Raw genomic sequence first — 13788 nt, forward strand, 5'->3', positions numbered from 1 at the left:
ATTTGACGATCAGATTTTTAAAACGCTTCCCCTGCAAGCGCTCTAGCGATGAAGAAAGTAAAATCTACCTCCCCTCCCTGTAAGGGGTCGGCTCTTGTTCAGCTGAGCATTCTCTCCGGGTGACAGACGTCTGCTGGACTGAACCCAGACCCAGGGGAGGCCTGGCCTGGAGCTCCCAAGTCAGGGTCAGCCTTCCAGAAATAGAACTGGCTCTGAGGTGGCCTCGGGCATGAAGGAGGGATACAGCCTATCCCAGCAGGAGTGAAAGATGAAGGACCTTGGAGTGACCTCAAGCTCTTTGCTTTAAAAAGAATTCTATAGGTTTTTTTTTTTTTTTCCAAGGCCTTGAGGAAAAGTCCTAGGGTCAAAGGTCAGAAGATTCCCAGTTGGTTAAATAACTGAACAAAAAGGCTTTCTGCAGGGAGGAAAGGGGGTCTACCTTGTTTCTAGGGGCACCTTCCTTGCTGCCTCCATTTTCTTTGCCCCTCTCATCCTTTGACAAATAAACATCCAACACAGTGGCTGAAGAGGAGGCTCTTTGGTAAAGGGGGAGTTTCTAGAAAGAAGTTGAAGCTGGTAGCTCCCAGTCCCCTCTGGACGCGAAGGCCAAGGGTGCCAGCGGGGTGGTGCGGGCCTCCGGGTCTCCTGTGTTGTCACCGTCACATTTGATCACACCCAGAGAGGAAGCTGGGTGGCAGGGCTCCACCAAAGGAGACCTGCCAGGTTAGCGAAACAATAAAAAGGCAAGGAAAAACATCCTGGTTCCGAGGAGGAAGAGGGGGGAGAGGCGGGCGCAGGAGGGGCGGGAGGAAACGGGCCTGCTCCCAGGGGTGTGTACACCGGGCAGCCCGGCCTGGGCCCGGGCCCCGGTGTCCACACAGCTGGCGGCTGACTTTCAGAAGCTCTGCAGTTAATTTACTCGATAGACCTCGGTGAAGTGGCCCAGGACTCTGAGGAAATCATAGAAACATCATTTGTCTGGAGCGTTGACGACTGCTAGAAAATGGAGCCGTGGAGTGATGTTTCAGCACCAAGGGCTCTGAGGCCTGTGCTGGCTGATGGGAGGGAGCTCCAGGGCCTCTGAGGGGAGAAGCTAAAATCTAGTTAAGGGAGAAATGTAAAGTCTGCTAATGCGTTTTGTAAATCAAGATTAGGAAACCTGACATTCTATTCAAATATAACCAGTATTTTAAAAAATCAGTTGTATGCCATAGCCATTTAAGAAAGATAGAACAGAGAAAGAGGAAGAAAGGAAGGGGGCTGAAAAGAGAAATAAGACAAAAAGAAATAAAGTTAAGGAATTTTTTCAAAAGACATACCAGAGCAGGACAATAGTAACGATTATTATTGTTATATTGCAGCCAAAACGTAGGTAGCATCCACTCCATGCCAGCCACTGTGCTAAGCATTTCACACAGACTGTCTCAATCCATCCTCACGACAGCCTTATGAGGTCCTCCCGTTATTATCCCTACTTTTCTGATAAGGAAACTGAGGTGTAGTGAGATTAAGTAATTTGTCCAAGGTTACACAGCAAATAGTAAAACTGGATCCAAACCCAGGTCCGTCTGACTGCAATGAAAATCCAGTTTAAAAAAATACAGAAATAGAGAAAGAATGAAATAAGAAAGAGTAAAACTAAGACTGAGCGCTCCAGAGAAAGGGTAACATGTACTGAAAGCAAAAGCCAGAAAGGACAGAGCTAGGCTTCCTCCTTGTGGGCTTCGGGGATGTCTCACTAAGGACACTGGGATCCAAACTGCAATTTCCTGACACAAACAGGGATATGATATCTTGATGTCCTATGTAACTCACTGTCCAAATGGAATTCAGCGCTCTGATATGATTTAGAAGAAAGGGAGGAAGCAAGGATGGGAGGAAGGGAGAGAGAGGAGTCCATGCTGATTTCATGTAAGTAAGAAAAGGTGGCAAGAGACGAAGATGATGGTTTGAGTGCATTATTGGGAGATTAGTGGGACCATTAGCAAGCAAAGGGAGGTCAGGTCTTAGAGGAGGAAGAGATGATGTGTTTGCATTTATAACTGTTACCTGTTGGTTTAAAGTGAAGCTCACTAAACCTCTGTGAATGCTGGCGGATGGCTGAAGGCACAGAACTGGACTGTAGTTGGAAGCACCCACTCGGAGAAAACAGGGAACTGCCTTTGTCACGCAATTCTCTCTACCTAGACTGTCCTACTTCCTTCCCCTCGGCCTCCTGGCAAAATCAGCTCAGAGATCACCCCTTCCAAGAAGTATTCCCCAGAGACAACTCTCTCCCTCTGGACTATTTTATCTTGTTACACAATTCTAGCTTATTCTCTCGCAATCCTAGGTCTCTTATGAGAGACTGTGGCTCATAGCAGGTGCTCCATAAATGTTCACTGAACCGAGGGGGAGGCAGAAGGTCAAGGGTAGAGCTGTGAAGGACATCCCACCTGGTGGGAGGCAGAAGAGATGGGAAAGCGTTAGCCATGGCAATCACAGACAGATGACAGGACAGAGACGAACAACTGAAAAGGCTATTGAGATTTCTCAGCAATGTTCTCCCTTTCTCCAACTCCTCTCCAATTTTCCACTCATCCTTCCATGTCTACCTCTTCCTGATGCCTGACTCTCTTAGAGACATAACGCCTGATGTGTTCCCGGGAAGCATTCATGACTAACACGTACACGGCACATGCATGTTTACAAAGCGTGTCCATGTGGATCAGCTCCATTCATCCTTCCAACAACACTGAAGTCAACAAAACAGTTATCGTCTCCATTTTACATATATGGAAGCAGGTACAGAAGTTAAATGACTTGCCCAAGGTCGTGGCCAGTTCACTATATCACAACTAAAACATTGCTCTGTCCAGTTACAAGTGCTTTCACAGTCATAATTATATTTGCTCCTCCTCAAAAACCTTGTTAGGAGCAGGAAAGTCTTTATTATCCTCATTTTTAATATGAGGAAATCAAGGCCTAGGGACATTAGGCAGCTATCCAATGCCACAGAGGCAGAAAGCAGAAGGGGTTAAGCACAATTCCTCCAACCCCCGCCAGAGCTCCACGGCATCTCTCCCCAACTCTGCCAGCAGCTACAGCCAGTAGCACTCCATTACCATAAAGCATGACTGTACTAGAAATAATCCCTAACAAACCACAAGAATTCCCCTACCCAAGTGAGTATGGTCCTCTTCAAAGAGGTCCCAATAAGACAATACTTATTCCATCAATACTGTTATTGCTCAAACCATTTTCTAAAATTTGCTACTTTTCTTTTTTCATATATATGTATATGTATATATATATACACATACACACACACACACACACACACACATATATATATATATATTTTTTAATTATACAGATGAGGTCTCACTATGTTGCCTAGGCTGGTCTTGAATGCCTGGCCTCAAGCAATTCTCCTGCCTCAGCTCCCAAAGTGCTGGGTTTACAAGTGTGAGCCACTGTGCCCGACCCAACTGGCTAGTTTTCAATAGAGCCTGCAGAATATTGTTCTCTTGAGTTTCCTGAATAATGATACATTTCCATCCCTTGATAATGATGTTGGATTATTTTGGAAACACAAAACTTCAAAGACGATCTGATGGAAGATGCAGTAGATAGAGATCTGCAACCCCATTTTCAATCCAGGAGGTTTGCTGCAAGAAACACAAGGGAGTTGCTCATGTGGCTCACACACACTCTGAAGGTGGCTCTCAACTCCTGCAAACACTTGTGAAGCACGTATTGATAACCCCCAAAGGTTCTGATTTGAAGAACACTCATTGACCACAGAGGTCCAAGTGTGACTGATTTTCAAAGGCTTCTTATTTTGTGGTCACACCTGGCATACTGCTTTTATTCAATCCTAATAGCTTTCTATGTGTTCATCTGGTCTCCTCAGATGACCATAGGTGAGGGCTGTTGCACTTGGTTTTTCTGACTTCAAATCACGAAAGTTGGCTCTTTCCTCTCCATGTTTAAGGCTAAGAAGCAAGAGAGAGTTCTAGGGATACCAAGGGGTGAGGTTGGCAGGGGTCCAACGAGGGGAAGACCAGTTAACAGAAGTCTTTGGAACATGGACTTGAACCCTAGGCAGGGAGCTTGCCCACTGTCCAGTAAAATGCCTGGAAGGCAAGGTGCGATGGGAGGGTTGCTGTCAACACAATGACCAGTGTAAATGGGCACTGGTTTCAGTAGCATCATCATTGCTAGCATTTCTAGAGCTCTCTTGCCCAGGCATCAAGCCGTCTACTTTACAGGTGTTATGCTGGACTTCTCCATTCTGAGCAGGGCTCTTTCTATTAATAGCCCATTTGACAGATGATAAACTGACCGCACAGAGAGGCTAAATAACCTACCACAGTCCTACAGCTGGCAAGTGGCACTGCTAGGGTTTGAATTGAGACTGTCTGACCCTTCCAAGCCGGGACCTCTGTGGCCTGTGACTGCAACACCAGCAGGGCTCTCGTCTACACCCTGGCAAAAGATGATCCCTGAAAAAGTCTCACCACATGGCCATAATAAAGGTCCTGGTGGCCAGGGAGGCTGCAGGAGTGAAACCCGTCCCCAAGTTGAAGCTGTTTCCATCTCCTATCACCCAGAAAAGGAAAATGGAGTGGTTTTCAATTCTAGCCCAACAGATGATAATCACTAGTCACAGCCCTGCACTAGGAACCTCCCTCCAGATGACAAGCAGGTGTCTCTCTCCTGCTTCTTGCTACTCCTTCCTCCAATTTGATTCTTCAGTTCCAAGGTGGAACTGCAGGGCCACCTGAAGAGCTTGACCTTGGCCTCTGCCCTCTTCTTGTCACTTTTCTTCCTCCCCCATCTTCATTTCCCAGCCTATCAGAGACATTAAGAAGAAACTTGTCAACTTATCAAATCCATTTCTTTGCCTTCAGCACCTTCTCTGCACAGATAGATGGGGGCTCCTGTTATTCCGGGTCTTCAGTGAGGTCAGATCCTCCCTCAAGTCCCCCGAGACATCCCAGGAATTGGGATTGCAGTCTTGTCTGCCTGCCATGCCATCTGACCTGTAAGCTTTCCTCAAAAACGTTTACATGACACGAAAGCTAGAATGAAGTTCAAGTACCTCAGAGCTAAAATATTAAGCAAAAGGAAACTGTCCATTTTTAATAGCCTCTGTAGACTTTGCAGATGGTCTTTCCAGCTCCTTAAGAGACCTTGCAACCAGAGCCCCATACCATGTGGTGGTGCAGACCCTGCTGCAGGACCCTCCATGGCACCTAGAGGAAAATCGACCTCCTTACCATGGTCCTCACGGCCCTGGGTGATCCAGACACCCTGGCCTTCCTTCTTGCCAATCCTGAGACAAGGCAAGCTGGGTCCTGCCTTAGATCATCTGCCCTGGCTGCTCCCCCTGCCTGGAAGGCTCTTGCTGCTATAGGCAGGGGGATGCCATGTGCCAAGTCTCCAAGACAGGAATGAGTTTGGCATGTATTAACAACTGTCTGGTGTAAGTGGAGAGCAGAGCAAGAGAGGGTGAGAGAGGTGGCCAGTCAGATCCTGCAGGCCTCATATTCCAATTTAGGGGGTCTGGATTTTATTCTAAGTACAACGCAAAGCTCTTTGAGGGTGTTAAGCCTCCGAGTAAGGTGACCTGAGTTACATTTTAAGAAGATCACTCTGGCTTCTGTGAGTACAGATTAGAGAGAGAGCATAAGTGGATGCAAACAACAGAAAAGAGCAGTGGGGAGGAAGAGAGCAGATTCACCATGTATTCTGGAAGGATCACCTGGAATTGCCAAAAAAGAATCACGGTAGTGGGTGAGGAAGGGAGAGGAATGGAGGGTGACTTCTAGGCTTCTAGCTTAAGGAACTAGGTGCATATTGTTGCTAACTGCCGACACGGGAAGAGGCAGGAGTTGACACAGGGTTAGGGGATGAGAATCAAGGATTCTGATTCTCTCTGATTTTCCTCTTTTATTTCACCATCAAACTTTGCCACAGACAGGCCTTCCATGCCTATAATATGGTAGGCAGGCTTCTTCCTGCACTTTTAGGAGTCCCACTAAACAGTTCAGAATGGAGGCCAGAGGCCTTTCCCCAGACCTCATTCTCCCCAGGCTCCCTCTGCCTTTTAACTTGGATAGTTTCCAGATGAGAGGACAAATCAGACAGAAAGCAGAAATATGTTAACTTACATGGACCTTCACAGACCTCCACATATGATGCATAAACCATGCTACATTCAGATTATCTGCCAATCCACAACCAACCTGCAAGCCACCCCCACCTCTCATTGCGCCCTCATGCCGGGCTGGCATCCCTTCCTCCCCACCATCCATACTGGATATTCTCCACCTGACTGGAGCTGATTTCCTCTTCCTCTGTGGCTTTAACTACTGCCCCTCAGGGCTGAATCTGGCCCCGGCCTCCCTCTAGTTCAGTTCCACATTCTCAACCATCCACAGAATACTTCCAAGGGGACATGCAGTCTTTACACTGAACGGCTGAAACTGAAGGAGCCCCTTTAAAAGCAAAGAGCTCCTCTCCATTCTGTCCCGTCATCCCCGTGGCCAGGCAGTCTAGTACTCCAGCCTTACTCTTTTAAGTGGCCTTTGCATCTCTCCCTTTCAATTTCCACTACCTCCACTCTAACCCATGCTCTGTCCTCAGTCTTTCCTCCCAACACATCAATACGATGCCCACCAGCATTCCAGTGTCTCTTAAACAACTACGGGGCTGTAGTGAGGGCAGATATGTATGTGGTTCATCTATGAGGCCCCAGCTCCAAGCAGAAATGAACAAGCTAATTATGCTTTCCCTGTTCAGAAGCCATCAGGGGCTCCTTGGTATGGATGGGATGAAAACAAACACCTTAACAGGCCTCTAAAGCCCTCCACAATCAGGTCTAATCCTCCTTTCCAGTCTTGTCTTCAATGACTAGTTGATTTGGGAGCCTAACTGGCCTCTTCAAGTCCTTTTCTCCAGCCTTACTGACTGTTGATCACCTCCATTTTGAAAAGTCTTGGGCTTTTCAATATTTGGGATTTTGTGGATGCCATTCGTCCACCACCTCTCTTTTTTTTTTTTTTTTTGAGATGAAGTCTCACTTTGTTGCCCAAGCTAGAGTGTAGTGGTGCACTCTCGGCTAACTGCAACCTCCGGCTCCTAGGTTCAAGCAATTCTTATGCCTCAGCCTCCTGAGTAGCTGGGATTACAGGCACATGCCACCATGCCCAGCTAATTTTTGTATTTTGAGTAGAGACAGGGTTTCATCATGTTGGCCAGGCTGGTCTGGAACTCCTGACCTCAAGTGATCCACCTGCCTTGGCCTCCCAAAGTGCTGAGATTACAGGTGTGAGCCATCGTGCCCAGCCCATCGTCCACCTCTCTGTCTATCCACATCCCAGTCAACTTTCAAAGTTAAATCAACTCCCCCCTTTCCCACTGAAGTCTCCCTGGACTATCCAGCCCCCAGTGGTCTCCACGTCTGCATGCAGCAGCCCATTTCCACCCTCACCATTCCTTTGGTCAGTATGATCTCCTGTGGCATTTCTTCAGTTGTGAATCACTCATGCATCGTTATTTCGCTTTTTACAATCTTGATGTGTGTGCTCCAACAAGACTGAATGTTCCCTGGGGGCATCACAGACATGCACTGCAACCTCATCACCTCGCATGGCTCTTCCACATAGCAAGGCTTCTGTAAATATATCTTGATTTACAAATCAGTCCAATGTGACACAAATAGAGGCATCTGCTACACTCCAACAAAAGAAGAGTGAAAAAACAGGATAGAAACGTCTTTGTTTCTGTCTATGCCCGATGAATGGTGAGTGGGTAGAAGAGAGCATAGATGTTCAAATGAAAGCAATTTGACAGCATCTGCATGGAGTACCATTTAACCTCACCTCCTACTGGGCAGGTATTCATAACAACTGCCTCACAATGTCAGCCACTGCTCCACGTTCCCAGGAGAGGGCCCATTAAGAAAGTCACCAATTCATTTCAGCTTGGCTTATAATTAATGCAGCAACCTCTGGCATCCATAACCTACGGATTGGCATATGAGTAGGGCATAATTTACAATCTCTATATAAAATGTCATTTTAAAGACTTGTGGTCTTGTCTCAGGTAATTTCAAACAAAATTTTTAAAAAATTTTTACTCAATAGGTGTCCTCATTGCCACTGCCATCTCCTCATATTTTCCCCACGCCAATGCTGGCCCCTAATCTCTACAAAAAAGCAAGAGCAAGGAATGGAGGGAGGGAGGAAGAAGAATGATGAGCAGGAGAGGATCTTAGAGATCTAGGACAAGTGGTACCCCATTTTACAGATGAGAAAACTGAGACCTCCTGATATTGTGGGACAAGCACATGGATTTGGTCAAAATCTATTAAAATCCTGCCGCCTCCATTTACCGTGTGATCTAACCTCTCCAGGCTACTGTTTCCAGAACTGTAAAAGGCAAATAACATCCCTCGCGGGCTTGTTTTGAGGGTTAAATGGATAAGGAGTGTGAAGGCGCCGACCACACATAGGTGCTCAAAGGCCAGGGAGTCAAAAGTCAGACCCCAAAACTAGTTTCCTTCCTTGTTGCCTCCCCAGGATTCTTGGAAGAGAACATTTACTGCAGCTGAAACCTCCCATTCATACAAAAAGGACGCTGGAGACAGAGGGAAGCCACTGAAGAAGGCAGTAAGTGGCTCACAAAACCACAACTGCCATCTGTTCTTTGCTTTCTTTCTGAGTGTCTCTGGACAAGGACAAGTTAAATTCAGGAACAGTGTTTTCAGCCAGCTGGGCAGGGCTGCTGGAAGGCAGGAGGGATCCCCAGGAGGGCAGAGGCTCCTTCCCCAGCCTCCAGGACAAGGATGCAGAAACTGCCCAGCTGGGCAGCAAATACCTTTCAGTCTCCCTCAGTCCACACCATTCGGGTCTCTGGCAAAACATAACAGTTCAGCATGTGCACACAGGCTGAGGAAAGCAATAAAAGGGTTCTTGCAAGGCAAAAAGGATGTGGCTTTTAAACACTCATGCATCACGGAGAGTCCCTTGCCCCCTCCTGCCTCCCCCCCTTCTATTTGGGACACCCTCCATCAAAGCAAACAGGCTTCTCAGGAATCCCCACTACCACCACCCCCAAGCCTCCGCCAGGAGTGAGGTAGCCGCCTTCTGGAGGGAAGCCACTCTCCCTTCCCTGAGGGGCTGCCTCTTGCCCGCTGCACCTTGTAATGGTTCTCCCAGCAGCCAAGCTAAATGACGAAGTTGGCCCACAAAGTTAGAGCAATTCAGGCGACAGCTATTTAACAGCTCAGAAGGGGCTCAGCTCAAAGCGCTTCCTTTCCTCCAGGGAGCTGCATTTTTCTAAGATTATTATTTCTTGGGCTGGCTGCTCAGCTACTCAGCGTCATTTCCCCTTTGGGTGGGAAAGTTCTTTCCTTCTGCATTGATTTTCATTATGATTTAAGCCTTCTCTCCCTCTCATCTGCAGATCTCACAATTAAAGCATAGCATATGGATCACAAAATTAAGGCATATAAACTTTGCATTCAGCTTAGAACTGTGGCTCGGAAGTCCTGAGTGGTAGAAAAACACACGCAGAAAAAGAAAACCTCTAGGTCTCAGCATCTTGTCACCACTGGCTGAAACACCAGCAATAAACATCAGCTGAACAGCCAGCAGGGTGACAGGTGGGCGCAAAAGCTTAACAATGGCTATATAAACAGGGAGCTGCTCTCCAGGGACTTACAGTCTAATACAGGCAAACAATCCACATAATGGAATGCAAACACGGTTACTCAGCAGTGAGAAGCTGAACTCTGCCAGGAAGAGAAGAGCTGGAAATGGCCCACAGGGAAGAAAAGGACATCTGTGGCCCTTGCTGCTGACATCAGTGTATTTGGAAGTCCCAGGGGCCAGGCCCTGACTACCAGCATCCCCATGGCACGAAAGGCCTGCAGGCAGCTTCCCCAACAACCAAATGGAGCACGTTACTTGTAAGACTCAGGGCTTGTTAGTGACAGTAGCATGGTGCCTCCCCAAACACAAAAATGCTGAGGGAGAGCCGGGATGACCATCTGTCAGGGGTGCTGGAGAGGCAGACATTTGCATGGGACACATTGCAGACTGGAGGACCTGTGGAGGCCCTCTCAGCATTGAGACCTTGCTGCCTTGTGAAATGAGTGATAGCATCTAGTGATACATGAGGACCCATCCAAAAGGCTCCCAATCCTGGTTATCAGAAAACTCAGACTCACTGAAATCACTGAACACTGGTTTTCTTATGTGCTGTTTCTTTTTTACCCCTAAATGATACTGTTTGAGCCACTACCAGAAAAACAAGCACAGTTCATGCCTAGATCCTTGGCCATATGAGTAGCTTCTAGCAGCTTCAACAGGTGTTCATTTCATCTCTTCTAATCGCACCTTCCTAACATCCCTTCAGAAATTGGGCCTTTGAGCCACTGAAGAGGAGGCACTCCTTGCGTGGTGTCTGTGGGGCACCAGGAGACCAAGAGAACCTACTTAGGTAAGAGAAGGTGTACACTATTCCAACTACTCTCTCACTGCTTTCTGGGATTCTCACATGTATTCCTTCCAGTACCTCATATACCTGAAGCCTCCATCACTCACCTCTGCAAAGGAATCAAACTGGGAAAGCCACAAAACCAAGACCAGCAGTGTTACCTGCCACACCTGTGAGGGATGTTTGGGTCACATAAGGCCCCAATTCTTACCAGCTGAGTCCTCTAAGCTAGCTGCCTCCACTGTCCCTACCTCTCTGTAATACCTGTAATACCTACCTCTCTCTAGAGATCCCGCCCCTAAGAGAAGGAAAGAGACTCATGTGCCTGCCCCATCCAGCCAGGGCCCCTGCAAGTCAGTGTCCCTCCCACCTATCCCCTAACAAGATGGAAGCCATTCAGCTAAGACAGCCTGACTACTACCCAGAGAAATCTGCCTTCGGCTCTTGGGTGTCTCCTCTGAAATGTTCTCAATTCTCTGCAGTTCACCTTCTGTTTAGAAAAACTCACAAAATACTACACAGTGTTCCTCAGTTACTTTTCTAGTTGGAGAAAGTCGGGAAATATGTTGTTTTATGTTCTTGATTCCTTCCCGTGGAAGTTAGCAAAACAGAGTATGCTGTAAGTAATCTAAAGTCACAGTCACTCCGGGATGTGTCTCCTACACGTCTTCAGAAGCTTATCTCTCCTCTCCCTTTTCTTACTGTTCCTCGGTTTCTCAATCTTATGCCAATGATTTAAAAATTCACAAAATAAGGCATTTTGCAATAATGGGAATACTGTTGAATATGAAATTGAGTTTTTACAGGAGAACTTGATTTTTAAAAATCCAAACTTTTTCGTATTTAACTCTAAGAAGCACCTCTAGGTTGGAGGAAGCAAGCTAATTCACGTGCCCGAAAGTCTGCATGAGATGAGAAACTTAAATGAATTGTCAATTATGCAGACAAAAAACTCAACTTTCAGGGAAACTCCAAATCAATGTCCAGTGTTGCAAGCAACCCAGCTTATTTGAATAGCCCGGACAGAGCATATGCCCTGTGTCACTCACAGGAAGGCAAAGGCTAACACCACCACGTTGCTGACTTTGTTCAAAGCACTTTCCATTTATTTTTACTTTCATTTTGTCACATCATCACTAGGAGGCTAGAAGGAACAGGGATCATCACTTCCATTTCACAGATGGAGAAAGTGAGCGCAAAGAGACAGCAGTCCCAAGGTCATAATGGTATTATGGTTAGAATTCCACTCAGTATGTGGCATATTTTTCCAGATCATAAGAAAGAACTGGACACAAAGGTAGCAGGGAGAAGAGGTCAGTTCCTTCTCTCTGCGTGGGACAGGCGGTGGCTACCACGGAGCAACAGTTCATTGGGAAAGGAAAGGGGAGGGAGGAGACTCAGGGATGGTCCTGTATCAGCCTGTGCCTTGCAGGGGTCCAACCATGCAACCCCAACCGCGTTCCTTTGCTTTTAAGTCGAACCAGTAGAGCGTTTTGTTTCAAACTACGTACATCCTTTGTCCTTTACAATATCCCGTCCTAGAACCCCTTAAAAATCAGTTATTTAGATGAGAAAGTCGAGCCCTGTACCTGGAGAGGCCAGTTCTGTATAGCGGAAAAAATGAAACTGGGGACCGGCTGGCCAGATATCGGAGGTGGGAGAGATGCTTTGGAGTCTTTTTCCCTTTCCTTTCCATTTTTTTTAAAGTGGGGTGGAAGAGATACAGGGTACCCCATAGGAAATAAGTTTTCTTCCAAAGGGTTGGAGGAGAACGGGATGGTCACACCCCTCAGTCCAGCCAACTGCGAAAGCGTCCCTCCCTACCCGCCGACCCTCAGGGTCCCGCACACGCCGGGCGAGGAGCCCCCACCCTGGGTCGCGCCGCGCGGAGGGGCCTACGGCTGGGGATGCAGCCCGGGGCGCGCCCACGCCCCCAGCACAGACTGGCCAGGCGCCAGGTTCCCGGCTCTCACTCACCCGCGCTCCCGCCTCTGGGGGCCCGGCCGGAGGGTCCCCGCTGTGTCGCGGCGCCTGGCTCAGGGGCCCTGTAGCTGGGGCCGGGGGTCGCGGGCCCGCGGCGCTCCCGGGGCGGCGTGGGCGGCGGCTCGCGCTCCGGGCGGCGCTCCAGCTGCAGCTCCAGCCCCGCTCCCGCGAGGGGCGCCAGGCTCAGCGCGCGGCGAGCCGGGGAAGGCGGCGGGTCCCGCGTCCCGGGGGCCGCCGGCGGCAGCAGCAGCAGCGGCAGCAACAGCAGCAGGAGCGGCGGCGGCCACCGCGAGGCGCGCGGCGAGGCCATGGTGACGGCGCCCGCCCGCGCTCACATGCCCGGCGCGCGGGGCGAGGGCAGCGGGCAGCGGGCAGCGGGCGGCGGGGGCCGCGCGGGGCCGGGGAAGTGAGCGGAGTGAGGCTGCGAGCGCGCTCCCCGCCTCAAAAGTTGTCGGGAGCCGCGGGAGGGCTGCCGGGGGCCGGGCTGGCTGGGCGGAGGCGGCCCGCGGCGCCGCTACATGCTAATTAGCCCGGGCGGGTCGCTGGCTGGCGGGCGGCTCCTCCTCAGTTGACATCACCGGCCCCGCGCGGCGGGCCCGGGGGCGGGGAGAGGGCAGGAAGGGGGCTGGGGCCCGGCGCCTGGAGAGCGGCCCGGCCCGGGACAGCGGGATGAGGTCAGCGGAGCCACGGTGCTGCAACTTTTGTCACACACATGCTCCAGAGTCTTCTGAATCGGGCACCACTTTCCCAACTCCTTAAACGCACAAGAAGTAGGCGAAAAGCAGGTCCTGGGTAATGTGATTAGCACCAGACTAGATTATCCCAAGTGCTTTGATAGGAGAGAGAAAGGGAACGGTCCCCTGGTACCCAGCCCGCGCTGTCACCGCCCTTACTGATTTGAAGTGTCCCCACTCCCACCCCCACCTCCCCTTCTCCAGGCCCCAGGGCTGGTGATGAGCTCGTGTTTGCCAAACCTAACACCTCACCCTCCGGCCAACGCGAGAATCCGAGTATCCCCCACGCCCTCTCAAGCTTGGATGCCGTTCCCATCCGACCACTGCCTTTGGCTCACACCAGAGTTCTGCAGAGATGTCACCGCGAGGACACCCAAACAGGCTGCAGGGAAAAGAAAACTGTGAATTCAGGCAGGCTAGGGCAAACTCATCATCAGGAAAAGAACTGCAGATCGCAAATTAAACCAAATGATGCCCAGAGAACACAGAATTTTAAATGGAAACCTATGGGGAAAGATTCAAAGATTTCATGCAAACAAATTTTCTTGGTCAATAAAGTTCCATTTGTTTCCATAACCTC

The 13788-nt window shown here is 49.3% G+C and overlaps 1 protein-coding gene across 3 annotated transcripts in view; it reads right to left on the minus strand.

Moving 5' to 3' along the window:
• HEG1 (heart development protein with EGF like domains 1) overlaps positions 1 to 12981 on the minus strand; it is a 90175-nt gene extending 77194 nt beyond the window's left edge. For 2 of the 3 annotated variants that reach the window (XM_034957246.3, XM_034957245.3), the window contains exon 1: positions 12469 to 12980. In XM_034957246.3, the coding sequence (XP_034813137.3) occupies positions 12469 to 12784 (316 nt within the window). In that variant the 5' untranslated portion in view covers positions 12785 to 12980. Of the gene's footprint in view, positions 1 to 12468 lie in introns of all 3 variants that reach the window. The other variant, XM_034957247.3, reaches the window with a different exon arrangement.
• Positions 12982 to 13788: the final 807 nt, after the last annotated feature.

The sequence above is a fragment of the Pan paniscus genome, chromosome 2, assembly GCF_029289425.2.
Source record: "Pan paniscus chromosome 2, NHGRI_mPanPan1-v2.0_pri, whole genome shotgun sequence".
NCBI lineage: Eukaryota > Metazoa > Chordata > Mammalia > Primates > Hominidae > Pan > Pan paniscus.